The 26,593-nt window shown below is 64.8% G+C and overlaps 1 protein-coding gene across 1 annotated transcript; it reads left to right on the forward strand.

Moving 5' to 3' along the window:
- Nucleotides 1-37: 37 nt before the first annotated feature.
- On the forward strand, nt 38-26,288 carry LOC120412199 (lysine-specific demethylase 5C-like). Its single transcript, XM_039572535.1, is given in 31 exon segments — nt 38-44; nt 979-1,328; nt 3,356-3,433; nt 3,537-3,659; nt 4,762-4,932; nt 5,010-5,144; nt 5,236-5,263; nt 5,266-5,358; nt 5,953-6,131; nt 6,221-6,379; nt 7,759-7,878; nt 9,088-9,246; nt 10,625-10,806; nt 12,831-12,993; nt 13,065-13,184; nt 15,040-15,234; nt 15,678-15,859; nt 16,756-16,880; nt 16,962-17,109; nt 18,280-18,376; nt 18,778-18,801; nt 18,803-19,037; nt 19,040-19,136; nt 19,437-19,575; nt 20,200-20,379; nt 20,938-21,072; nt 21,813-22,337; nt 23,146-23,203; nt 23,933-24,132; nt 25,152-25,337; nt 26,051-26,288. Coding segments are annotated over 31 exon segments (4,602 nt in total). The 3' UTR covers nt 26,060-26,288.
- Nucleotides 26,289-26,593: the final 305 nt, after the last annotated feature.

Consider the following 26,593-nt stretch of genomic DNA (forward strand, 5'->3'; position numbering starts at 1 on the left):
CTCCTCGTGGCCCCGCCCCCGCGGCCGCCGGGCGCGCATGCGCGGTGCGTCCCTTTAAACGTGCACAACAAGTCCCGGCCCCTCCGCTGACCCAGCCGCGGAGGCGAGCGGTGCCGTGGATCCCTCCGCTGCGGAGGGGGCGGAGCCTGAGGACTATTTCTCCGTCCCTCATCCCTCCACACTGTCTGCCGCCATCCGGACCGCGGCGGGGGGGGTTCCGGTGCTGTTTTCCTGCTCCCCGTTTCCGCTCTCGCCGGCGGTCGCGGCGCTGTGGCGGCGCTCGGCGCCGGTTCCCGTCCCGCGGCGGAAGGACACGGCGATTCACAGCACCGTCCGGGACGGCGTGCGCGGCCGCGCCTGCGCAGTGCGCGCGTGCGCGCGGGCGGGGGGCGGGCGGCAGGAGGAGGAGGATCCAAGATGGCGGCGGCGGCGGCCCGGCCGGGGGGACCGGGCAGGCCTCGGGTGTGAGGCGGGCGGAGCGCGGGGCGGCGGGGCCGGACGGGCCGGAGAGGCGGCACAGGGGCCGCGGAGGGGCCGGCGGGTCGGCGGAGCGTGCGGGCGCTGTCCTCACCCCCCCTTTCCCCGCGGCTCGGGGAGGGGGGGGCGGCCCGCGGCCTGTGAGGGGGCGGCGCGGGGGCGGCGGGGCCTCCATGGCCCCCTGAGGGGGTCCCCGCGGGCAGCCCGGGAACCCCCCGCTCCCCTCGGTGCGAGGGATGGAGGAGGGGGAGCAGCAGCGCGCAGGGAGCGGCTGGGCCGAGTGGGGGCCCGGCCCGGGGGGGTCCCCGCCGTGGGTCCCCCCCCGCCGCCCGACGGGGACGAGGAGCTCAAGCGGGGCCGCGGTGCGGAGTGGGGGGGGCCGGAGCCCCCCGGGGACGCGGGGCCCCCCGGCCGGCGGCCGCGCCCCCCAAAGCGGCGGGGGACGAGAAGGCCGCGAGCGCCCCGCGCCCCCCCCGGGCCGGGGGCGAGCCGCGGGGTAAGGGCGGGGGGGGACCCGGCAAAGGGCCCGGGGGGCGGCCCCGGGCGAGGAGCGGAGCCCCCGCAAGCCCCCCGAGGAGCGCGGGGCTCGCGGCGGGGATCGGCCCGGCCCCGAGGACAAGGCCCGGCGGCCCCTCGGGGGTCCCCGCGGCGGGGCCGCCCCGGAGCAGCGCGGGGATTGGGGGTCGCCGTGGCTGCCGGCCGAGCCGGAGCCCCCCGAGGACTTTCTGCCCCCCCCGGAGTGCCCCGTGTTCGAGCCCAGCTGGGCCGAGTTCAGCGACCCCCTGGGCTACATCGCCAAGATCCGCCCGATCGCCGAGAAAAGCGGCATCTGCAAGATCCGACCCCCCGCCGTGAGTATGGGGGGCCGGGGGGGGCTGCGGGACCCCCTCGCAGTGGGGAACCCCCATCCCTCGGGGGGCTGGGGGCCCTGCCCGCCGGGCTCGGCGTCCCTCGGGTGTGGGTTTGGGGTTGGTGGCCCCCCCCGGGGGCAGAACTGTCTCCTTGGTGGGGTATTTTCTTAATTTGGCGGGGTGGGCATTGCTCCCCACCCCCTTTGGGAGCATTTTCCCGTTTAAGGGGGTGCTTGTCTCCCTGCGGGAGGGGTATCTTTTTATTTTGGGGGATAATTGCTTTTCGGGGGGTGTTTCCTGTTGGGGGGTGATTGCCCCCGTGGGGTGGGACCTCCCCAGTTGGGGGGGGGGGGGTAATTTCCCTTCCCCCCCGGGGTAATTTCTCATTTAGGGGGGTTAATGACCCCACCAGGGGAGTAATGCCCCCCCCACCCCCGGTGCCTCAGTGCTCCTCGGGGGAAAATACCCCGGGGGGGGGCAATTATGGACTCGGGGGGGGTCTGTGGGGGGGGGGGGTAAATACCCACGGGGTGGGGGGGGCGGGAAGGAAAGACGTGAGCTGTGGGGGTCTGTGTCTGCTTGGGGGGGGGTAAATGCCCCCATCCCCCGTTTAGGGATAAGCTCGAGGGGGGAGCGCATGTGAATCCCCCCCGATGTGCGGTAACCCCCGGCCGGGGGTCCTGCCTGGGGGTGGGGGGGGGGGAGATTTTGGGGGTCCTACACAGCCCAAACCTCGTGGTGGGGAGGGGGGTCAGGCCCCCCCCCCGCTAGGGCCCCTCGTCCTCGCTGGGGGGGTGGAGGGGGGTGAGGGCCGGGGGTGACCCCGGGGAGTCCCCGCGGGCTCCGGGGGGGTCTCGGTGCCCCCCGGCGGGTTCTGGGGGGGGTCCCGGCGCTCCCCCGCGGCCTCACAACAACAACAGTGACACGGCCAATATGGCGCCAGCGCCGAGCCTTTGTCTGCGGGCGCGGGGGGGTCCGGCCGCTCCGGGGGGGCCCCGGCTCGGGCAGCGCCCCCCGGGATGGGGGGGACCCCGGGGGGCACTGGGGGGGGGGGCAGGTGGCGGCCGAGCCCCCCCGTCCCCAGCGACCGCGCTCCCCCTCCCACCCCCCCTTCCCGGGCTTGTTTCCTGTTGGGGGGGTCGCGCTCTGTCCCCGCGGCGGGGGGGTCCCTTTGTCGCCGTGGCCGGTTTGGGGGGCCCGGGGGGGGCGGGGGGGACAGGCCGAGCCGGTCCCCCAGCTCGGCGAGGGAAGGGCTTCCGGGAGGGCCGGGCCGGGCCGCGCTGGCGTCACCGGCCCCGCGGGGCACCCCCGGGTGTCCCCCGCCGAGGGGGGGGCGGGGGGGGGGGGGCACGCGCAGGGCACCCACCCCCGAATTCGGGCTGTGTCCCCCCCCCCCTTCCCCTTCGCCTTTCACCACGGCTGATCTGCCTGTGTGGGACTGGGGGGGGCCATGGCTGCTGACCCCCCCCGGCCCCCCAATTTGGGCTCTGTATTCCCTGTGTGGGACTGGGGGGGGCCATGGCTGCTGACCCCCCCCGGCCCCCCAAATTTGGGCTCTCTATTCCCTGTGTGGGACTGGGGGGGGGTCATGGCTGCTGACCCCCCGGCCCCCCAAATTTGGGCTCTGTATTGCCTGTGTGGGACTGGGGGGGGTCATGGCTGCTGCCCCCCCCGGCCCCCCAAATTTGGGCTGGGTGTTCTCCCCTGTGTGTGCATGATGTGGGGGCCATGGCTGCTGACCCCCCCAGATTTGGGCTGGGTGTTCTCCCCTGTGCAGGATGGGGGGCCCTTGCTGCTGACCCCTCAGATTTTGGGCTGTGTGTTGTTCCCTGCCCATGCAGGATGGGGGGAGGGGGCCTTGCTGCTGACCCCCCCCACCCCCCATATTTGGGGTTTTCTCCGCCTTTTTCCCTCTGGAGCTCCCAGGGCTGCCCTGTCTGTCCCACACAGGGGGCCCGTGGCTGCTGACCCCCCAAATTTGGGCTGTGTGTCCCTCTGCCCATCCCTGACCCCACCTTGCCCCCCCAGACTGGCAGCCCCCGTTTGCTGTCGAGGTCGACAACTTCAGGTTCACTCCCCGCATCCAGCGGCTCAATGAGCTGGAGGTGAGTGGGGCGGGGGGGCTTGGGGGGGGGCTTTTGGGGCTGATTTTGGGGTGTGCACAGCTCTCACCCCCATCTTTGCCTCCCCATTTCTCCCCCCCCGCAGGCGCAGACCCGGGTGAAGCTGAACTACCTGGACCAGATCGCCAAATTTTGGGAGATCCAGGGCTCCTCCCTCAAGATCCCCAACGTGGAGCGGCGCATCCTCGACCTCTACAGCCTCAGCAAGGTACGGGGGGGCAGCTGGGGACCCCCACCCCTGGGGGACTCCCCCCCTGCCTGAGGGTCCTGCCCCGCTGGGGTGGGGTGCGAGGTTAGGGAAGGTGCCCCCCCCCCCCCCGGTGATAATTGTCTCCTAGGGGGGTATTTCCTATTCTGGGGGGGGGTGATTTTTCCTCTGGGGGTGTTTTTTTTATTGGGGGGGTGGGTAATTGCCTCCAAGAAGGTCGTGCTCTCATTTAGGAGGATTAATTGTCTCCCCTTGGGGCTGTATTTCCATTTAGGGGGTAATTTTCTCCCCTGGGGGGGTTATCTTAGCCTCGGGGGGGGGGGATTGTTTCCATCAGGGGTGTGTTCCCATTTAGGGGGTTATTCCTCCCCCCCAGCAGGGGGAAATTGGGTGTTTTGCCATTTTGGGGGTCAGTGTTGCCCTTGGGGGGGTATTTTCTGTCAGTGGGGAAATTGCCCCTTTGTGGGGAATATGTTCTCGTTTAGGGGGGTTAATTGCTTTGCTTGGGGGTATTCTCCCGTTTAGGAGTGTAATTGTTTTCTCGGGGGGTATTTTGCTCTTTTGGAAGATATTTTCTTACTGAGGGGGGTAATTACCCCCACCTGGGGGATTATTCCTATTTAGGGGGGCAGTCGTTCCCCTTGGGGGAACATTTTCTAATCAGGGGATTAATTACTTCTGTGAGGGGGCACGTTCCCATTTGTGGGAGTTAACTGTCCCCAGAGGGGGTGTGTTCCCATTTGGGGGGGATGGGGCCCTTCAATGTGGCTCTTCTCCCAGTGAGGTGTGTGGGGGTCCCCAGGGTGTTCTGGGGTGTTCGGTGTCCCCTCACCAGCGATGATGGAGGACTGGGACTATGGGGCCCAGTGGTGGGCTCTGGGGTGGCTCTGGGGTGTCCCCGGGTGCTGTGGGTGGCTCTGGGGTGTTCCCGGGTGCTGTGGGTGGCTCTGGGGTGTTCCCGGGTGCTGTGGGTGGCTCTGGGGTGTCCTGGATGCTGTGGGTGGCTCTGGGGTGTCCCTGGATGCTGTGGGTGGCTCTGGGGTGTCCCCGGGTGCTGTGGGTGGCTCTGGGGTGTCCCAGAGTGCCTGGTGTCCCCCCGCAGGTGGTGATGGAGGAGGGGGGCTACGAGGCCATCTGCAAGGACCGGCGGTGGGCGCGGGTGGCCCAGCGCCTGTCGTACCCGTCGGGCAAGAACATCGGCTCGCTGCTGCGGGCGCACTACGAGCGCATCATCTACCCCTACGAGATGTACCAGTCCGGGGCCAACCTGGTGGTGAGTGCAGGGCCCAGGGGGGACCGGGGAACCCCGACCCGAACCCCGAGCCACGCTGAGGGTCCCCGTCCCTCCAGCAGTGCCACACGCGGCCCTTCGAGAGCGAGGAGAAAGACCGGGAGTACAAACCCCACAGCATCCCCCTGCGCCAGTCCGTGCAGCCCTCCAAGTTCAACAGCTACGGCCGGCGCGCCAAGCGCCTGCAGCAGGAGGTGGGCACCCCAAACCCCTCCCTGGGCACCCCAAAAACCCTCCCTGGGCACCCAACCTCCCCCCCGGACCCCCTGACGCCGCTGTCCGCAGCCCGAGCCCACAGAGGAGGACATCGAGAAGAACCCGAGCTGAAGAAGCTGCAGATTTACGGGGCCGGTCCCAAAATGTTGGGGCTGGGGCTGGTGGCCAAGGATAAGACCCTGCGGAAGAAAGGTATTGGGGACCCCTCATGTGGGGGCTTGGGGGGTGCAGGGGTGGCTGGCACCCCCTAAATCCTTCTGGGAACTCCGTGCGTTTTTGGGGTCGTGTTTTTGTTTCTGGTCTATCTCCGTATTTCTTTTGGGAATCTCTTTGACTACAGTTTGGGGTGCCCGAAGTTGTTTCAGGTTCTTCAGGGTCCCTCTTGCCTTCCTTTCTCCTCTCCCCTGCCGTGTTCTTTTGGGTCACAACCCCAGAGTTTCTGGGTACTCCATCTCATTCTTTTAGGGTGCTTTCCTGCACCCATAGCTTTTATGGGATGGCTCCTTCTCACTTCTTTAAGAACCCCCTCTCCCCAGCTGTTCGTGGACAGACTTTTCCATTCTTTGCAGACAGACACCCCCCTCCCAGTCTTTAGGGACCACCTTCCGCCCCATAATTGCTTCGGGATCCATTTCTCTCTCAGTTTTTTTGGGTCTCCCCCCATTCTTCTGACCTTGTCCTATTTTTCAGGACCCTTTCCCCAATGGTTCTGTACCCTCCAATGTTTCTGTAACCCCCCCAATGGTTCAGCACCCCCCAAATTGCTCATTAACCCCCTCCCCACAGACAAGGAGGGCCCCGAGTGTCCCCCCACGGTGGTGGTGAAGGAGGAGCCGGCGGGGGAGCCCCGGGGGTCCCCGGGGTCTCCGGGGGCGCGGGACGGGCGGGAGGAGCTGCGCCACAGCCCCGAGCCCTGCACCAAGATGACGATGAGGCTGCGCCGCAGCCACAGCAACAGCCAGTTCGTGAGTAGGGGGCTCCTGGGGCGGGGCAGGGGTGGGATCCCCGCAAAATTCGGGGTGGGATCCCCGCAAAATCCCTTTCCCCCCCGCAGGTGGATTCCTACATCTGCCGGATCTGCTCGCGGGGCGACGAGGACGACAAGCTGCTGCTGTGCGACGGCTGCGACGACAACTACCACATCTTCTGCCTGCTGCCCCCCCTGCCCGAGATCCCCAAGGGCATCTGGCGCTGCCCCAAATGCGTCATGGCGGTGAGGGGGCACGCGGGGGCACCCCGGGACCCCCAGTGCGCGTCACGTCCCCCCACGACCCCGCTGTGTCGTGTCAGGGGGGCCAGGGGGTCTGGGACCGTCCCATCTGAGGGATGGGGGCTCCCAAATCTCATCCAGGCCTGTCTGTGGGGTCAGGGACCCCCTGATCTGTGGGGCTGGGACTCGCAGTGTTTCATGGTGTCCGTGGAGGATCAGGGGTTGGGGTTTGTTTGGTGTGAGGGGATGGGGACCCCCAGGTCTCACCCAGTCCTGTCTGTGGGACTGAGACCCCCAGTGTCATTCGCATCGTGTGTTGTCTGGGGGGTCAGGGACCCCCACTCCTGGTCCAGCCAATCTGGGGGCCCCCAAATCTCATCCAGTCCTGTCTGAGGGGCTGGGGACCCCTCTCTGTGGGGTCAGGGACCCCCCTGTCACATCTGAGGGGCTGGGAACCCCCACACCCACTCCTTGCCTCACACCCCAATCCCACCTGTGAGGCTGGGGACCCCCAGCTCTGCACCCCCACCCTCCCTGTCCCTGGGGACCTCCAACTTAGTGTGCAGTGTCCTCTGTGTCCCTGGGGCCTTGCCTGGTGTCCCCAAGCCCCTCTGACCCCCTCCTGGTGTCCCCTGACCCCATTCTGGTGTCCCCAAGCTCCCTGACCCCTCTCGGTGTCCCCTGACCCCCTCCTGGTGTCCCCAAGCCCCCCTGACCCCTCTCAGTGTCCCCTCACCCCCTTCTGGTGACCCTCACCCCTCCTGGTCCCCAAGCTCCCTGACCCCTCTCAGTGTCCCCTGACCCCCTCCTAGTGTCCCCAAGTCCCCTGACCCCTTCCTGGTGTCCCCTCACCCCCCGACCCCTCTTGGTGTCCCCTGACCCCTCCTGGTGTCCCCAAGCCCCCCCGACCCCTCTCAGTGTCCCCTCACCCCCTCCTGGTGACCCCAGGCTCCCTGACACCTCTCGGTGTCCCCTGACCCCTCCTGGTGTCCTTGAGCTCTCCTGACCCCCTCTGTGTCCCCAAGTCCCCCGACCCCTGTCAGTGTCCCCTGACCCCCTCCTCGTGTCCGCAAGCCCCGACCCCTTCAGTGTCCCCTCACCCCTCCTGATGTCCCCAAGTCCCCCGACCCTTCAGTGTCCCCTCACCCCTCCTGTGTCCCAAGCCCCCCCGACCCCTCTTGGTGTCCCCTGACCTCCTCTGGTGACCCAGGCTCCCTGACACCTCTCGGTGTCCCCTCACCCCCTCCTGGTGTCCCAAGCCCCCCGACCCCTCTCGGTGTCCCCTGACCCCTCCTGATGTCCCCAAGCCCCCCCGACCCCTCTCGGTGTCCCCTGACCCCCTCCTGGTGTCCCCAAGCCCCCTGACCCCCGGTGTCCCCCAGGAGTGCAAGCGGCCCCCGGAGGCGTTTGGCTTCGAGCAGGCGACGCGGGAGTACACCCTGCAGAGCTTCGGCGAGATGGCCGACGCCTTCAAGGCCGACTACTTCAACATGCCCGTCCACGTGAGCATCCCACATCCCTCTGGATCCCCCCCAAATCCCCACAGACCCCTCTGGATCCCCAAACCCCCCCTGAACCCCCCAGACCTCCCTTCCTTCAGTGAGATGGCCGACGCCTTCAAGGCTGACTGCTTCAACGTGCCTGTCTATGGGAGCCCCCCAAAACCCCCTCAGACCCCTCTGGACCCCCCCAAAACCCCCTTCTGGACCCCTCAAAACCCCCCAGGCTCCCCTGAGCTTCCCTCCCTTTGGGGAGGTGGGTGATGCCTTCAAGGCTGATCTTTTCAATGGGCTCATCCATGTAAACACCCCAGAACCCCTCATGGACCCCCCCAGAACTACCCTGAACCCCCCTGAGACCCCCAGATCCCCCTGGACAGCCCAAACCCCTCCAGAGCCCCCCAGACCCTCCCACTTTGGCAAGGTGGATGACATCTTCAAGGCCAGTTTTTTAGCAAATTACTCTAAAACCTCATGGACCCCCCCAAAAGCCCCCTGAGAGCCCTGGACCCTTCCTGGACACCCCAAATTGCCCCAAACCCCCCAGATCCCCCTCTCTTCAATGAGGTGGCTGATGCCTTCAAGGTCACTGACTTCATGTGAGCCCCCCAAAAAACCCCCAAAACCACCCTGGACCCCTCTAAGACTCTCGGGACCCCCCTGGACCCCCCAAACCCTCCAGGTCCCCCCAAAACCCCAGAGCCCCCTCCTTTTGACAGGATGGGTAATGCCTTCAAGGCCAGTGACTTCATGTGAACCTCCCAAACTCCTCCCAAAACCCTCACAGACCCCCCCCCAAACCTTCTCTGAGACCCCCAGATACCCCCTGAGCCCTCTGGGCCCCCCTAAATCCTCCAGGCCCCCAAACCCCCCAGATCCCCCCTTCTTTGGCCAAGGTGGGCGATGCCTTCAAAGCCAACTACTTCACCTGAGCCTCCAAATTCTGCCCCAAACCCCACCCAAAACACCCCGAACTTCCCCCAAATCCTCCCCCCCAAACCACCCTGGACCCCTTTAAGACCCTCAGACTCCCCCTGCACCCCACAAGCTCCTCCAGGCCCCCCTCCTTTCGGCAAGGTGGGCAATGCCTTCAAGGCCGATGGCTTCACATGAGGCTCCAAATTCCTCCCCAAACCCCAGCCAAAAACCCCCAAACTCACTCCAAACCCCCCCAAATCCCCCCCCGCCTCCTCTGAAGCCCCGTGCCCGCAGATGGTGCCCACGGAGCTGGTGGAGAAGGAGTTCTGGCGCCTGGTGAACAGCATCGAGGAGGACGTGACCGTGGAGTACGGGGCCGACATCCACTCCAAGGAGTTTGGCTCCGGCTTCCCCGTGCGCGACGGAAAACGGCGCCTGTCCCCCGAGGAGGAGGTGGGACAGGGCACTGTCACCTCCCTGGGGGTCACTGTCACTGTTCTGGGGGTCACTGTCACTGTTCTGGGGGTCACTGCCACCTCCCTGGGGGCATTGTCACCTCCCTGGGGGCCACTGTCCCCTCCCTGCGGGCATTTTCACCTCCTGGGGCCCTGGCACCTCCCTGGGGGTCACTGTCACTGTTCTGGGGGGCACTGTCACTGTTCTGGGGTCACTGCCACCTCCCTGGGGGTCACTGCCACCTCCCTGGGGTCACTGCCACCTCCCTGGGGGCATTGTCACCTCCCTGGGGGCCACTGTCCCCCCCTTGCGGGCATTTTCACCTCCTGGGGCCCTGGCACCATCCTGGGGACATTGTCACCTCCCTGGGGGGCACTGTCACTGTTCTGGGGTCACTGTCACCTCCCTGGGGGGCACTGTCACTGTTCTGGGGTCACTGCCACCTCCCTGGGGGGCATTGTCACCTCCTTGGGGCGCTAGCACCATGCTGGGGGGCATTGTCACTTCCTTAAGGGCACTGGCACCGGCTTGGGGACACTCTCACTGCTCTGGGGTCACTGCCACCATCGCTGCCACCACCCTGGGGTCACTGGCATTATCACTGCCACCACCCTGCAGGGCACTGATCCCACAGGGCCACCCCATAGGTCCTAGGGGTGTCCCTGTGCCCACTCTCAGGGGGGTCACTGTCCCCAAAGTGTCATCCTGTGCTCCCTTGGGGTGTCCCTGTGCCCACCGTGGGGGGGTCCCTGTCCCCAAAGTGTCACCCCATGGTCACCAGGAGTGTCCCTGTCCCTGCAGGGCGGTGACACCATCCCACAGTCCCCGTGGTGGGGGTGACGCCATCCCTGGGATTGTCCCTGTCCCCACGCTGGGGGTGCTGCTGTCCCTGGGGGTGTCCCTGTCCTGCGGGGGAGGGGTGTGGGGGGTGACCCAGTGTCCCCTGTCCCCATGGGATGCCGTGTCCCCACCCCTGTGGGGGTGATGCGGTGCCCCTGTCCCCTGCGGTGCCCCTGTGCCCTGCAGTGACCGTGCCCCCTGCGGTGCCCGTGTCCTGTTGGGTGCCCGTGTCTGTTGGGTGCCCCTGTCCCCCCCAAATTCCCATGTCCTGTTGGGTGCCCCTGTCCTGTTGGGTGCCTGTTTTCCCCCACTGGTCCCCCCGTCCCCCTGGTGATGCTGTCCTGTTGGGTGCCCGTGTCCTGTTGGGTGCCCCTGTCCCCCCCCGTGCCCCTGTCCCGCCCCCCAGTTCCCTGTCCTGTTGGGTGCCCGTGTCCCCCCAGTGCCCATGTCCCCCCGGTGCCCCTGTCCTGTTGGGTGCCCCTGTCCTGTTGGGTGCCCCCGTCCCCCCCCGGTGACGCTGTCCCCGCTGTGCCAGGAGTACGCGGGCAGCGGCTGGAACCTGAACGTGATGCCGGTGCTGCAGCAGTCGGTGCTGTGCCACATCAACGCCGACATCTCGGGCATGAAGGTGCCCTGGCTCTACGTGGGCATGGTGTTCTCGGCCTTCTGCTGGCACATCGAGGACCACTGGAGCTACTCCATCAACTACCTCCACTGGTGGGGCTGGGGGCACTGGGGGCCAGGGGAGTGACTTTGGGGTGTCTGGGGGTGATTTTGGGATGTTTGGGTGCCATCGGGGGTGACTTTGGGGTGTCTGGGAGTGATTTTGGGGTGTTTGGGTGCCATCGGGGGGTGACTTTGGGGTGTCTGAGGGTGATTTTGGGATGTTTGGGTGCCATCGGGGGTGACTTTGGGGTGTCTGGGGGTGATTTGGGGTGTTTGGGTGCCATCGGGGTGATTTTGGGGTGTCTGGGGTGATTTTGGGATGTTAGGGTGCCATCGGGGGTGACTTTGGGGTGTCTGGGGGTGATTTTGGGATGTTTGGGTGCCATCGGGGGTGACTTTGGGGTGTCTGGGGGTGATTTTGGGGTGTTTGGGTGCCATCGGGGGTGACTTTGGGGTGTCTGGGAGTGATTTTGGGGTGTTTGGGCGCCATCGGGGGTGACTTTGGGGTGTCTGGGAGTGATTTTGGGGTGTTTGGGTGCCATCGGGGGTGACTTTGGGGTGTCTGGGGGTGATTTTGGGGTGTTTGGGTGCCATCAGGGGTGACTTTGGGGTGTCTGGGAGTGATTTTGGGGTGTTTGGGTGCCATCGGGGGTGACTTTGGGGTGTCTGGGAGTGATTTTGGGGTGTTTGGGTGCCATCGGGGGTGACTTTGGGGTGTCTGGGAGTGATTTTGGGATGTTAGGGTGCCATCAGGGGTGACTTTGGGGTGTCTGGGAGTGATTTTGGGGTGTTTGGGTGCCATCAGGGGTGACTTTGGGGTGTCTAGGGGTGATTTTGGGATGTTTGGGTGCCATCAGGGGTGACTTTGGGGTGTCTGGGGGTGATTTTGGGATGTTTGGGTGCCATCAGGGGTGACTTTGGGGTGTCTGGGAGTGATTTTGGGATGTTAGGGTGCCATCGGGGGTGACTTTGGGGTGTCTGGGAGTGATTTTGGGATGTTAGGGTGCCATCGGGGGTGACTTTGGGGTGTCTGGGAGTGATTTTGGGATGTTTGGGTGCCATCGGGGGTGACTTTGGGGTGTCTGGGAGTGATTTTGGGATGTTAGGGTGCCATCGGGGGTGACTTTGGGGTGTCTGGGAGTGATTTTGGGGTGTTTGGGTGCCATCGGGGGTGACTTTGGGGTGTCTGGGAGTGATTTTGGGGTGTTAGGGTGCCATCGGGGGTGACTTTGGGGTGTCTGGGGGTGATTTTGGGGTGTTAGGGTGCCATCGGGGGTGACTTTGGGGTGTCTGGGAGTGATTTTGGGATGTTTAGGGGGGCATTTGGGTGTTCTGGGAAGTGTTGAAATGGCCAGGGAGATGTTTGGGGGGTGTTTGAGTGGCCAGAGAGGTATTTGGGGGCCATGTGGATATTTCGGGGGTGTTTAGGTGGCCAGGGGGGTGACTGGGGGGCAGCAGGAAGTTTTGGGGTGGGATAAGGAGGCGGGTCCTGACCCCCCTACAGCCCCAGGGGGGAGCCCAGGCTGTGGTAGGGGTGGGAGGAGGAGGTTTTGGGGTCGCATAAGGAGGTGTTTAGGATGGGGTGAGGAGGTTTGTGGGGTTCCCTGACCCCCGTTTTCCCCAGGGGTGAGCCCAAGATATGGTACGGGATGGGATAAGGAGGTTTCGGGGTGGGATGAGGAGATTTTTGGGGTGGAATAGGGAGGTTTTGGGGTGTAACAGGGTGGAATGAGGAGGTTTTTGGGGTGGCATAGGAAGGTTTTGGGGTGGTAGAGGGTGGGATGAGGAGATTTTTGGGGTGGCATAGGGAGGTTTTGGGGTGGTAGAGGGTGTGATGAGGAGGTTTTTGGGGTGGCATAGGGAGGTTTTGGGGTGGTAGAGGGTGGGATGAGGAGATTTTTGGGGTGGCATAGGGAGGTTTTGGGGCGTAACAGGGTGTGATGAGGTTTTTGGGGTGGCATAGGGAGGTTTTGGGGTGGTAGAGGGTGGGATGAGGAGATTTTTGGGGTGGCATAGGGAGGTTTTGGGGTGGTAGAGGGTGGGATGAGGAGATTTTTGGGGTGTCCCATCCCCAGGGGCGAGCCCAAGACGTGGTACGGGGTCCCGTCGTTCGCGGCCGAGCACCTGGAGGAGGTGATGAAGAAGCTGACGCCGGAGCTGTTCGAGAGCCAGCCCGACCTCTTGCACCAGCTCGTCACCCTCATGAACCCCAACACGCTCATGGCCCACGGCGTCCCCGTGAGTTGGGGGTGTCCTCCAGCCCCTCCTGGCCCTGTCAGCCCCCTCTGACCCCGGTTGTGTCCCCCCAGGTGGTCCGGACCAACCAATGCGCCGGCGAGTTCGTCATCACCTTCCCCCGCGCCTACCACAGCGGCTTCAACCAGGGCTACAACTTCGCCGAGGCCGTCAACTTCTGCACGGCCGACTGGGTGAGCCCTGGGGGCTCTGGAATACCCGGGGGGGGCACAAAATGTACCTGGGGGGGTACAGAATGTCTGGGGGAATGAACAGAAAAAAACCTGAGGAATGCAGAAAAAGAAATCAAGGGAAACGGGGAAATCTGTGGGTGGAAGCCTTGAAGGAACAGCAGGAGAACCTCAAATCCAGGAGGACACAGAATGTACCGGGAGGGGCTCTGAAATATCTGTGGGGGCACAGAGTTATCTGTGGGGCTCAACGAGAAAAACCTCATGGAAAACAGTAAAATTTGGGGGTGGAAGCTCTGGAAGAACAACAGGAGAAGCCAAAAGTCAGCACTGGGGGTCCCAGCTGGGTTCAGGGCTGTTTCCCCAGCTGGGTTTGGGGCCGTGTTTAGGGGTGCCCCCGGTTTTGGGGAGCCCCCTGACGCCCCATGCAGCTCCCTGCAAACAGGCAGTGCATCGAGCACTACCTGGTCCAGGGTTAGGATTAGGTTTAGGTTTAGGTTTAGGGTTCAGTTAGGGTTAGGTTCCGCAGGTTTGAGGGATCAGCACTGATCCCAGCTGAGTTTGGGGCTGTGTTTAGGGGTGCCCCCGGTTTTGGGGAGCCCCCTGATGCCCCCCACAGCTCCCTGCAGGCAGGCAGTGCATCGAGCACCGTCCAGTTCATGGTTAGGTTTTGGTTAGGGTTAGGTTAGGGTTACGTTAGGGTTAGGATCGGCACTGGGGGTGGTCCCAGCTGGGTTTCAGGCTGTGTTTAGGGCTGCTCCTGGTTTTGGGGAGCCCCCTGACAGCCCATGCAGCTCCCTGCAAACAGGCAGTGCATTGAGCGTTACCTGGTTCAGGGTTAGGGTTAGGATTAGGTTTAGGTTTAGGGTTAGGTTAGGGTTAGGTTCCCCAGGTTTGAGGGATCAGCACTGGGTGGTCCCACCTGGGTTTGGGGCTGTGTTTAGGGTTAGGTTGGGGTTAGGTTCCCCATGTTTGAGGGATCAGCCCTAGGGGTGCTCGAGCACTGCCCAGGTCAGGGTTAGGTTTAGGGTTAGGTTAGGGTTAGGTTTCCCAGGTCTGAGGGATCAACGCTGGGGGTCCTCCCAGCTGGGTTTCAGGCTGTGTTTAGGGGTGCCCCCTGGTTTTGGGGAGCCCCCTGGCACTTCCCACAGCTCCCCGTGGGTGGGCGTTGCATCGAGCATTACCTGGTCCTGGGTTAGGGTTAGATTTAGGGTTAGGGTTCGGGTTTGGGTTAGGGTTGGGTTAGGGTTAGGTTAAGGTTAGGTTAGGGTTAGGTTCCCCAGGTCTGAGGGATCAGCACTGGGGGTGCTCCCAGCTGGGTTTGGGGCTGTGTTTAGGGTTTAGGTTAGGGTTAGGTTTAGGGTTAGGTTTAGGGTTTAGGTTAGGTTTAGGTTTAGGGTTTAGGTTAGGGTTAGGTTTAGGTTAGGGTTAGGTTTAGGGTTAGGGTTAGGTTATGGTTAGGTTCTCCAGGTTTGCGGGATCAGCACTGGGTGCTCCCGGCTGGGTTTGGGGCTGTGTTTAGGGGTGCCCCCGGTTTTGGGGAGCCCCCACCACCCCGTGCAGCTCCCATCAGGTGGGCAGTGCGTCGAGCTCTGCCCAGTTCAGGATTAGGGTTAGGATCAGCCCTGGGGGTGGTCCCAGCTGAGTTTGGGATTTTGTTTAGGGGTGCCCCCGGTTTTGGGGAGCCCCCTGACACCCCCCACAGCTCCCTGCAGGCAGGCAGTGCATCGAGCACTGCCCAGTTCAGGATTAGGGTTAGGTTAGGGTTAGGATCAGCCCTGGGGGTGGTCCCAGCTGGGTTTGGGGCTGTGTTTAGGGGTGCCTCTGGTTTTGAGGAGCCCTCTGACACCCCGTGCAGCTCCCTGCAGGCAGGCAGTGCATCGAGCACTACCGGCGCCTGCGCCGCTACTGCGTCTTCTCGCACGAGGAGCTCATCTGCAAGATGGCCGCGAGCCCCGAGAAGCTGGACCTGAACCTGGCGGCCGCCGTGCACAAGGAGATGTTCGTGCTCGTGCAGGAGGAGCGCAAGCTGCGCAAGGCCCTGCTGGAGAAGGTGGGGGCACCCCGAGAAACGGGGGGTGGGGGTGCCCTGAAAAATGGGGGGGTACAGAGGGGCAGGGGGAGCTGTGGTTTGGGGGTGAGGGTCGTGTTTGTGCCCCCCCTCAGGGGGGTTATGGAGGGGTTGGGGATGCTGAGGGCACCCCAGAAGCTCTGGGTAAGGGGTGAGGGTCATGTTTGACCCCCTCAGGAGGTTATGGAGGGGTTGAGGGTGATGGGGGAACCCCAAAAGCTCTGGGGTGGGGGTGAGGGTCATGTTTGGCCCCCTCAGGGGGGGTACAGAGGGGTTGGGGGTGCTGATGGCACCCCAGAAGCTGTGGGTAAAGGGTGAGGGTCATGTTTGACCCCCTCAGGAGGTTATGGAGGGGTTGGGGGTGCTGGGGGCACCCCAGAAGCTCCTGGGGAGGGGTCTGATGTCCATTTTTTTGCCCCCCCCAGGGCATCACGGAGGCGGAGCGTGAGGCCTTCGAGCTGCTGCCGGACGATGAGCGCCAGTGTGACAAGTGCAAGACCACGTGTTTCCTGTCAGCCCTGGCCTGCTACGACTGTCCCCAGGGCCTCGTCTGCCTCTACCACATGGACGACCTCTGCAAGTGCCCCCGCAGCAAGCAGTACCTCAGGTGGGGGGGCTGTGCTCCTGAGGGGGCCACGGGGGTGGTTTGGGGAGGCTGGGGGCCTTGATGTGCCCCAGGGTGGTTTAGGGGGGCTGTAGGAGGGGATGGGAGTTGGGTTTGGGGGGCTGATGTGCCCTTGAATGGGATGTGGGGATGTTTTAGGGAGAGTGGAGGTGTCTGTGTGCCCCTGGAAGGGGATGTGGGGGTGGTTTGGAGGGGATGAGGGGGCTGGGGATGTGGGTGTGCCCTTGGGGGGACACGGGGGTGGCTGGTGGGGGTCTGTAAGGGTGGGGGTGGGGTTTGGGGGGGCTGGCAGAGGGGTTTGGGGGCCTTGCTGTGCCTTTGAGGGGGACACAGGGATGGTTTGGGGGGGCTGGGGGCCTTGATGTGCCCCTGGGGGGGATGGAGGGGTGGGTTTGGGGGGCTGTAAGAGGAGATGGGGGCCTTGATGTGCCCTAGAGGAGGATGAAGGGGTGGGTTTAGGGCTCTGTAAGAGGGGCTGGGGACCTGGGTGTGCCCTTGGAGGGGACACAGGGGTGGCTTGCGGGGGTCTGTAAGAGTGGGAATGGGGTTCTGGGGTGTTGGGGCCCTTGACGTGACCCTGGGGACACACACGGGGTTGAGCTGGGGGGGCTGCGGGTCCTGGCGTGACCCTGGGTGGAGTCCTGGCTACGATTTGGGGGTGCTGGAGGTCTCAGGGTGTCCCTGGGAGAGGCGGGGGGGACACGGCCACGGCCTGGGGGCTCCATCCCCTGCTCCTGCTGGTGTGAGGGGTTCACTGTCTGCCCCCAGCCGCCCCAGAATCCCCCCTATAGCCCATGGGCTCAGTCTGGGGTCCTGTCTATACCCTGGGGGGGTCGTGGGTGCACAGGGGGGCTCCCAGTGACCCCCAGCCCCCCCAGGTACCGCTACACCCTGGACGAGCTGCCGGCCATGCTGCACAAGCTCAAGGTGCGCGCCGAGTCCTTCGACACCTGGGCCAACAAGGTGCGCATCGCCCTCGAGGTGGAGGACGGCCGCAAGCGCAGTGAGTGGGGGTCCTGGGGGGGTTCAGTGGGGGTCTGGGGGCTCGGAGCCCGGCCCTGACCCCCTGGCTGTGCCCGGCCAGCGCTGGAGGAGCTGCGGGCGCTGGAGTCGGAGGCGCGGGAGCGCAAGTTCCCTGAGAACGAGCTGCTGCACCGGCTCAAGGGCTGCCTGGGCCAGGCCGAGCGCTGCGTGTCCGAGGCCCTGGGGCTCATCAGCTCCCAGGAGACCGGGTGAGTGTCCCCAGAGTGTCCCCCAGGGTCCCCGAGTGGCCCCAGCCTGTCCCCATGCTGGCTCCCTCGCCCTGTGTGTCCGTCCCGTCGCCTCAACCTGCTCGGTCTCGTGTCCCTCTTGTGCTTCCTGTGACCTTGTCCTGTCCCCTGTGGGTCCTGGACACCTCCGTGTCCCCATCCTGTCCCTACGGACACTGGGCACTCCTGTGTGCCCGTCCTGTCCCTACGGACACTGGACACTCCTGTGTGCCCGTCCTGTCCCTACGGACACTGGGCACTCCTGTGTGCCCATCCTGTCCCTACGGACACTCCTGTGTCCCCATCCTGTCCCTACGGACACTGGGCACTCCTGTGTGCCCGTCCTGTCCCTAAGGACACTGGGCACTCCTGTGTGCCCGTCCTGTCCCTTGTGCATCCTGGACACCCCGATGTCTCTGTCCTGTCCCCATAGGCACTGGACACCTTCATGTCCCCATCCTGTTCCCTGTAGGGTTTCCATGTGCCCGTCCCATCCCCTCCACATCCCCATCCCCCTCCACGTTCCCTCCCCTCACTGTCCCCATGGTGCCCAGCAGTGCCCACTGTCCCCGTGTCCCCCCGGTGCCCGGCAGTGCCCATTGTCCCCACTTCTCTGCAGTACCTGTCAGTGCCCACTGTCCCCACGTCCCCGTGGTGCCCATCAGTGCCCGCTGTCCCTGTGGTGCCCATCAGTGCCCGCTGTCCCTGTGGTGCCCGTCAGTGCTCGCTGTCCCCGCAGGGTCCCCACAGTGCCCAGCAGTGCCCATTGTCCCCACTTCCCTGCAGTGCCCAGCAGTGCCCACTGTCCCCACGTCCCCCTGGTGCCCGTTAGTGCCCGCTGTCCCCGTGGTGCCCGTCAGTGCCCGCTGTCCCCGCAAGGTCCCCACAGTGCCCAGCAGTGCCCATTGTCCCTGCAGGGTCCCCCACAGTGCCCGGCAGTGCCCGTTGTCCCCGCAGGGTCCCCCCGGTGCCCAGCAGTGCCCATTGTCCCCGCAGGGTCCCCACAGTGCCCAGCAATGCCCATTGTCCCCGCAGGGTCCCCACAGTGCCCAGCAGTGCCCATTGTCCCCACAGGGTCCCCACAGCGCCCGGCAGTGCCCGCTGTCCCTGCAGGGTCCCCACAGTGCCCAGCAATGCCCACTGTCCCCGCAGGGTCCCTGCGCCGGCGCTGACGGTGGAGGAGCTGCGGGCTTTCCTGGAGCAGATGAACCAACTGCCCTGTGTCATGCACCAGATCGGGGATGTGCAGGTGGGCCGGGGGTCCTGGGGCGTCACAGGTGTGTCCCAGGGGTGTCCTGGGGTTGTCTCTGTGTGTCCCAGAGGTGTCCCACAGTGTCCCAGGGGTTTCACACGGTGTTCTGAGGTGTCCCACGGTGTTCCAGGGGTTTCACACGGTGTCCTGGGGTTGTCCCTGTGTGTCCCAGGGGTGTCACACGGTGTCCCAGGGGTGTCACACAGTGTTCTGAGGTGTTACACAGTGTCCCAGGGGTGTCATATGGTGTTCTGAGGTGTCCCAGGGGTTTCACACAGCGTCCCAGGGCTGTCACACAGCATCCCAGGGGTGTCCCATGGTATCCCAGGGCTGTCCCTGCATGTCTCAGGGGTGTCCCCCGGTGTCTGGGGCTGTCCCTGACCCCGTGTCCCCCGCAGGCGCTGCTGGAGCGGGTGGAGGCGTTTCCAGGCGGAGGCGCGGGCGGCTCTGGACGTGCCCCCCCCGGCCCCCGGGACGCTGCAGGAGCTGCTGGAGCGGGGGGCCCGGCTGGGCGTGGAGGTGCCCGAGGGCCGGCGGCTGGAGCGGCAGCTGGCCCAGGCCGCGTGGCTGGAGGAGGTGACGGCCACCCTGCGCTCCCCCCGCGCCCGCGTGCCCCTGCCCGTCATGCGTGGCCTCATCCAGGCCGGCCGCACCGTGGCCCCAGCCCCGCCGTGGACGTGGCCATGGCCGAGCTGCAGGAGCTGCTGACCATTGCCCAGCGCTGGGAGGAGAAGGCCCAGATGTGCCTCGAGGCCAGGTCAGGGGGGAGACCCCTCCCCAGGGGATGATGGGGGGCTGGGGGCTGCGCCTCAGAGGGGAGAGGCGGGGGGGCTGTGCCCTGTGTCCCCTGAGGGAATAAGGGGCTGGGGGGAAGGGCTGGAGACTGCCCGTGTGCCCAGGAGGGGATAAAGGGGCTGGGGGTGACTCCATGGGGAGGGGGATAAAGGTTTGGGGTTCGGCCGCTCCTCAGAGCTTCCTGCCCTGGGTTGGGGGTGTCAGGGGGGGTCTCTGGGGTGTCAGGGGGGTCTCGGGATGCCTGGCTCTGACACCCCCGCAGGCAGAAGCACCCCCCGGCCACGCTGGCTGCCATCATCAAGGAGGCCGAGAACATCCCAGCGCTGCTGCCCAACATCCAGGCCCTGAAGGAGGCCCTGGCCAAGGCCCGCGCCTGGATCGCCGATGTCGAGGAGATCCAGGTGGGCTCTGCACCCCCACGAGCACGCCGGGAGGCCTCGGACCCCCACGACCCCTGCACTGCACACCCCTGAGTGCCTGCGCTGTCCCCTTGGACACCCCTGTGTCCTGTCCTGTCCCCATGGACACTGGACACCCCTGTGTCCTGTCCTGTCCCCATGGACACTGGACCCTCCTGTGTCTGCATCCTGTCCCCATGGACACTGGACACCCCTGTGTCCTGTCCTGTCCCCGTGGACACTGGACACCCCTGTGTCTGCATCCTGTCCCCGTGGACACTGGACCCTCCTGTGTCCTCTCCCTGTCCTCTATGGCAGCTGGGCACCCCTGTGTCCTTATCCTGTCCCCCTGGACGCCTCAATGTCCCTGTCCCCGTCCCCGTGCATCCTGGACACTACACATCCCTGTCGTGTCTCCATGGACCTCCCATCTGCTGCCTTGTCCCCATCCCATCCTGTCCCTGCCATGTCCTTGCCACATCCCTGCACCGTGACCCCATCCTGTCCTGCCCGTAATCCCCCCACTCCCACGTCCCCATCCATCCCCACGTCCCTCTCTCATCCCATTCCTGTCCCCACCACTCCCCACATTCCCACGCCAGCCCTGGCTGACCCGTGTCCCCCCAGAACGGTGACCACTACCCGTGCCTGGATGACCTGGAGGGGCTGGTGGCCGTGGGCCGGGACCTGCCGGTGCGGCTGGAGGAGCTGCGGCAGCTCGAGGTGCAGGTGGGCACCGCGCACTCCTGGCGGGACAAGGCCTCCCGCACCTTCCTCAAGAAGAACTCCTGCTACACCCTGCTCGAGGTGGGTGTGGGGGGCTGGGGGGCACGGGGGGGTCCTGGCCGTGCCTTTTCTGTGGTCTTAGAATTAAGAGCTGGACACGGCTAAGGGATAAAAGGGTTTTTACCTCGGTATTTATAGGGGTTTTTCTGGTGTAAGAGTTTGTCGAGGTGGAGCGCGCCGAGGCGCACATGCACGGTGAATCCGTGTGCAGTTCTGCAGGCTTTGCAAGTCAGCACGTTTGACGAAGATTTTCTAATGAGAGGCTTAATGAAGGGTGCGATACCTTTAAATTTTAAAGTATTTTCTTGCAGGTGGACTTTATTTTAGTTTACAGAACGCATTTTAGGGAGAACCTTGGTTTCTCAAGGTAGCGTAAGACGTTTAACTGTGAGGCCTTTAAGATGTTTGCTTTTGTGGCCCAGCAGAATACCAGCACTGTGCTCAGGTATCAGGCTTAAAGAGTTACGAGTACCTCCATTACCAATACCGAGAACACATAAAGCCGTACAAAAAGAAAAGGCAAAAAGCCCCGGTGGCGTCCCTGGCACGGCGCTGAGCCCCCGCTCTCCCCTCCCGCAGGTGCTGTGTCCCTGCGCCGATGCCGGCTCCGACAGCAGCAAGAGGCTCAAGTGGCGGCAGGAGCCGGGGCTGTACCGGCTGGACGCCGAGAGCTTGGGGCTGTCGGCGCAGGACCTGCGGGACCCCGGCGCTGTGGTGAGCACACCCCAGCGGGACCCCCTGCTCCTGTCCCTGCTGCCCACGCCGAGATCGGGGTGTTTGGGGTGGGGAGCACCATATCCCCGCCAGTGCTGTCACCTCTCACGTTCCTGGTTATGCTCCCCTCAGTTCCTGTCCGCTCTCGCATTCCTCTTTGCCCTTACATTGGGGTGTTCCAGGGTTTGGGGCAGGGGGCACCACATTTGCCCAGTTCCTGTCGCCTCTCACATTGCTGATTTCCTCCCTGCTCGAGGTCAGGGATTCAGTGGGTTGGGGATGGGGCACACCGTGGGACCCCCCATTCCTGGCACCTCTCACACCCCCCAGATCGTGGCGTTCGGGGATGGAGCACCCACAATTCCCCCTGTTCCTGTCACCTCTCGCCGCCCTGCTCTCCCCCAGATCATGACATTCAAGGGTTTGGGGATGGGGCACACCCTGTGATTCCCCAAACCCTGTCACCTCTCGCATTCCTGATTTCTTCCCCATTCCAGATCATGGCATTCAAGGGTTTGAGGATGGAGCAGACCCTGTGACCCCAAATCCCTGTCACCTCTCACCCCCTGTGACCCCCAAACCCTGTCACCTCTTACCCCCTGTGACCCCAAATCCCTGTCACCTGCTGTTCCCCAAACTCTGTCACCTCTCACCCCCTGCTGTCCCCCAATCCCTGTCACCTCTCACCCCGTGCTGTCCCCCAATCCCTGTCACCTCTCACCCCGTGCTGTCCCCCCCAGATCGTGGCGTTCAAGGAGGGTGAGCAGAAGGAGAAGGAGGGGATGCTGCGGCTCCGCCACGCCAACGCCCAGAAGGCCGCGCCGCCGCTGCCGGGCCCGGGGCCGCCGTCCTGCGTGTGCGGGCAGCCGGCGGGGCCGGGCATGCTGCAGTGCCAGCTCTGCCGGGACTGGTTCCACGGCTCCTGCGTGGCCTGGCCCCGCCTGGGTGCCCAGAAGCCGTCGCCGGCCTGGTGGGAGTGGGACGCCAAGTTCCTGTGCCCGCTGTGCCAGCGCTCGCGGCGGCCGCGCCTCGAGACCATCCTGGCGCTGCTGGTGGCCCTGCAGAAGCTGCCGGTGCGGCTGCCCGAGGGCGAGGCCCTGCAGTGCCTCACCGAGCGGGCCATCACCTGGCAGGACCGCGCGCGCCAGCTCCTGGCGTCCCCTGATGTGGCCGGGCCCCTGGAGCGCCTGGCGGCCCTGCGGCACCGGCTGCACGGGGACAGCGACGGCGCCCTGCGCGAGGCCAGCCGCAACGAGCAGACCAAGGTGTGGGGTTGAGGGGCTTAGGGGGGATTTAGGAAGGTTTTGGGGGCAATTTGGGGTGTCAGACTCCTGTGTGAGTGAGGCCAGCCGCAACGAGACCAAGGTGCGGGTTTTGGGGAGCTTAGGGGGGATTTAGGAAGGTTTTGGGGGCAATTTGGGGTGTCAGACCCCTGTGTGAGTGAGGCCAGCCTCAGTGAGCAGACAGGTTTTGGCGGTTTTATGGGGGATTTAGGAAGGTTTTGGGGGGAATTTGGGGTGTAAGACCTCTGCGCGAGGCCAGCCTCAGTCAGCAGACCAAGGTGGGGGGGATTGGGGGATGTTTTGGGGGTTTTATGGGGGTTTTGGGGTGTCAGCACGAGACCAGCCACAACGAGCAGACCAAGGTGAGAACTGGAGGATTTGTTGAGAGTTTTGGGGGGATTTATGGGGGTTTTGGGGTGTCAGCACGAGACCAGCCACAACGAGCAGACCAAGGTGAGAACTGGAGGATTTGTTGAGAGTTTTGGGGGGATTTATGGGGGTTTTGGGGTGTCAGACCCCTGCGCAAGGCCAGGCGCAATGAGCAGAGACCAAGGTACGGGAATTCGGGGGGGTTTAGGGAGATTTGGGGTGTCAGACCCCTGCGCAGAGTGAGCTGCAACAAGCAGACCAAGGTGGAAGCGTCTGGGAGGCAGCGGAGAGGCGTGGGGCAGGTTTTGGGGCTCCAGCGAAGGTTTTGGCATTATGGGGGGTGGATTTGGGGGGTTCTAGGGCTGGTTTTGGGGCTGGGGGAGGCTGAGCCCCCCAAAACACCTTCCCTGCTCCCCCCCAGGTGTCGGTGGAGAACGGGGATGCCCCCAGCCCGGAGAAGAACGGGCCCCTGCCCTCAGGTGCGCGGGGTCGGGGGGTTGGGGACCCGCTGGGATCCACCAGATCCCACCCGGGGGGATCCCATGGGATCCCAGGGGGTGCTGGGGGGCCCTGTGGGTCTGTGGGGTTCCTTGGGGCCACCTGGGAGCCAGGGACCCCGCACGAACCTGGCAGATCCCGTGGCACCCCTGTGATCCCCTTCGTACCCTGGGGGGTCCAGCCTGTCCCTGGGCCATGTTTGTGTCCCCCGGGTGACACCGTGTCCCCCCAGGGTTGTGGTGTCCCCAGGATATCCCAGTGTCCCCATGGCATCTCAGCGATGTCCCAGTGTCACCACGGTGTCCCCATGATGTGTCCCCACAGAGCTGGAGGCACTGAGCTCCCCCTGTGTCCCCTGTCCCCACGGTGTCCCCACGGTGTCCCCATGATGTCCCCACAGAGCTGGAGGCACTGAGCTCCCCCTGTGTCCCCTGTCCCCACGGTGTCCCCACGGTGTCCCCGTGATGTCCCCACAGAGCTGAAGGCGCTGAGCTCCCCCTGTGTCCCTTGTCCCTGTGGTGTCCCCACGATGTCCCCGTGGTGTCCCCGCAGAGCTGGAGGCGCTGAGCTCCTCCTGTGTCCCCTCCTGTCCCTGTGGTGTCCCCACGATGTCCCCGTGGTGTCCCCGCAGAGCTGGAGGCGCTGAGCTCCTCCTGTGTCCCCTCCTGTCCCTGTGGTGTCCCCACGATGTCCCCGTGGTGTCCCCGCAGAGCTGGAGGCGCTGAGCGCGGCGCTGCCGCGGCTGCAGGGGCCGGTGCTGGAGTTGTCCGAGGGGACGCGGCGGCCGCTGGAGGAGCTGATGATGGAGGGGGACCTGCTGGAGGTGACGCTGGACGAGGCCCAGAGCATCTGGCGGCTGCTGCAGGCCCCGCGCCCGCCCCCGCTGGCCCTGTTCCGCCTGCTGCTCGAGGTACAGCACCCCAAAGCAGCCCTAGGGACCCCCAAAGCAGCCCCAGAGATCCCCAAAGCAGCCCCAGGGACCCCCAAAGCAGCCCCAGAGACCCCCAAACCAGCCCCAGAGATGCCCAAACCAGCCCCAGAGACCCCCAAGCCAGCCCAGAACCCCCCAAAACTGCCCCAGAGACCTCCTAACCTACCCAGGGACACAGAGCCCTCCAAAACTGCCCTGGAGACCCCAAAACTGCCCCAGGGACCCCCAAACCTACCCAGGGACACAACCCCCCAAACCCTCCCTGGGGGGGACAGAATCCCCCCTAAACCAACCCCAGAGACCCCAAAACTTTCCCTGGGGGCACAGAACCCCTCCCAAACTCTACCCAGAACCCCCCAAACCTCCCCAGGGACACAGAACCCCCAAATCCACCCCAGAACCCCCAGACCTTCCCTGGGAGTACAGAACCTTCCCAAAGCTTCCTCAGGCCTCCCTCAAACCACCCCAGAACTTCTCCAGAGCATTTCCAGGACCCTAAAACTTGGCCCAAACTCCTCCAGATGGCTCCAGACCCACCCCAAAACCCTCTAAGGCACCCCAGATTGTCCTCAGGACTCCAAAACTTTCCCCAAGCACCCTGAGGAGCCCAGAACTGCCCCAACCTCTGCTGGACACCCCAAAACTGCCTCCAAATCATCTCCTAAAGCTCTTACTGACCCCCTCACATTCCCTCAGACACCCCAAGACCGGCCCCATGCAGCTCCTCTTCCCCTCTTCCTCAAGTTGGGGGTCCCCAGAATCCCCTCTGCTGACCCCAGAACACTCCCCGTGCCCTTCCTTTGCCCCTTTCCTGACCGAGTCCTCAGGGTGAGGGTCCCCCAAACCCCTCAGGAACCCCAAACGCCTCCCTACACCGCTTCCCTCACCCTCTTCTACCTCCTCAAACCGCTCTGGGAACCCCAAACCTGCCCTGCCCTGGCAGTCCAGCCCCCCGTTCCCAGCTTTGGGGTCACTGATGGGGTGTCCCCCCTTCCCAGCTGGAGCAGGCGGAGCGTCGGGGGGCTCGCGCCCGCGGCCGGGACCCCGAAAAGCGCCGGAAGCGCCGGGCAGAGCGGGGGGACCTCCCCCCCCTGGCCAAGGAGGAGCTGGAGCCAAAGAGGAGTCGGGGGCCCGAGGGGGGCGACCCCCGGGATAGCCCCACACCCGGCCCCCAGGCCCCGGGGGTGAGTGTGGGGTACAGGGTGGGTCAGTGGGGGGATTGTGGGGTGAGACGTGTCCCAGGATGAGAATTGGGGAGTTTATGGGGTACGGGGCAGAGTTGTGGGGGTACATGGGGGGATTATGGGGTGAGAGGGGGCCCAGGAGGAGAATTTGGGGGGCCCAGGAGCAGGGGGTAGAGAGAGGCTTGAGGGGGGTTAAGGGGGGATTATGGGGTACAGGGGAGAGTTGTGGGGATTGAGGAGGTTGCAGGGGGTACATGGTGGGATTATGAGGTGAGAGGGTGTCCCAGAATGAGAATTTGGGGGTTTGTTGGGTACAGGGGGGAGTTGTGGGGTTGAAAGGGAGTTACGGGGATACAGGGGGATCAAGGGGGTTTATTGGGGGGAGAATTGGGGGGGTTCATGGGGTACAGGGAGGAATGACAGGGTTGAAGGGGGTTTATGAAGATCATGGGGCTTTATTGGGGGGATGATGGGGTGAGAGGGGGGCCCTGGAGGAGAACTGGGGGGGCTTTATGGGGTACAGGGAGGAGTTACGGGAGTCCATGGTGGGGTTATGGGGTGAGAGGGCTCCGGGAGGGGCACGGGAGGGTTCTGGGGTGCAGGGGAGAGGGTTTGGGGCAGGGAGCGCTGGGGTTATGGGGTGCAGGGCGGGGGAGGGCTGCCCGTGGGGTTTGGGGCTGTCCCCCCAGCCCTGTCCCCCTGTGTCCCCCCAGGACTCGTGACGCGGAGCCCCCAGCTCGGATGGACGCGCCTGACGGCGGTGGGATGGACTGGGGGGCCACGCCGGGCCCCCCTCCCCACCCTGGGGCCCCCCAAGCTCCCCGATCTGGGGGGGGGGGGGAGGGGGGGCTCTCTCCCCTTGCCCCCTCGCCCCGCCCCCCCCGCGATGTAATTATTTGAGTTGTTTCTTTTGTATCGTTCAGCCCCGGGGGGGGTGGGCCACACACGGGTGGGGGTCCGGGGGTCCCCCCGCACCGGGGAGGGGGGCCCCAACCAGCACAGGCAGGGCCAGCCCCCCCACCCCCCCCGCACCGGGTTTTTTTATAGGATTGGGGGGGTGGGGCGGGGGGGGGGGGGCGGATTTGGGGCCCCCCCTGCCCCCCCTCCCCCCGCTGACACTAACAAGTTCAAGCTCTTTGTTAGCGGGGCGGGGGCGGGGGGGCCTTATTTTTTGTATTATGATTTTTTTTATTATTATTAAACTTTGGAGGTTAAAGGGGGTCAGAGGTTATTGGGGGATGGGGTGATTTGGGGGG

Source organism: Corvus cornix, unplaced genomic scaffold (assembly GCF_000738735.6).
Source record: "Corvus cornix cornix isolate S_Up_H32 unplaced genomic scaffold, ASM73873v5 scaffold2, whole genome shotgun sequence".
Classification (NCBI taxonomy): domain Eukaryota; kingdom Metazoa; phylum Chordata; class Aves; order Passeriformes; family Corvidae; genus Corvus; species Corvus cornix.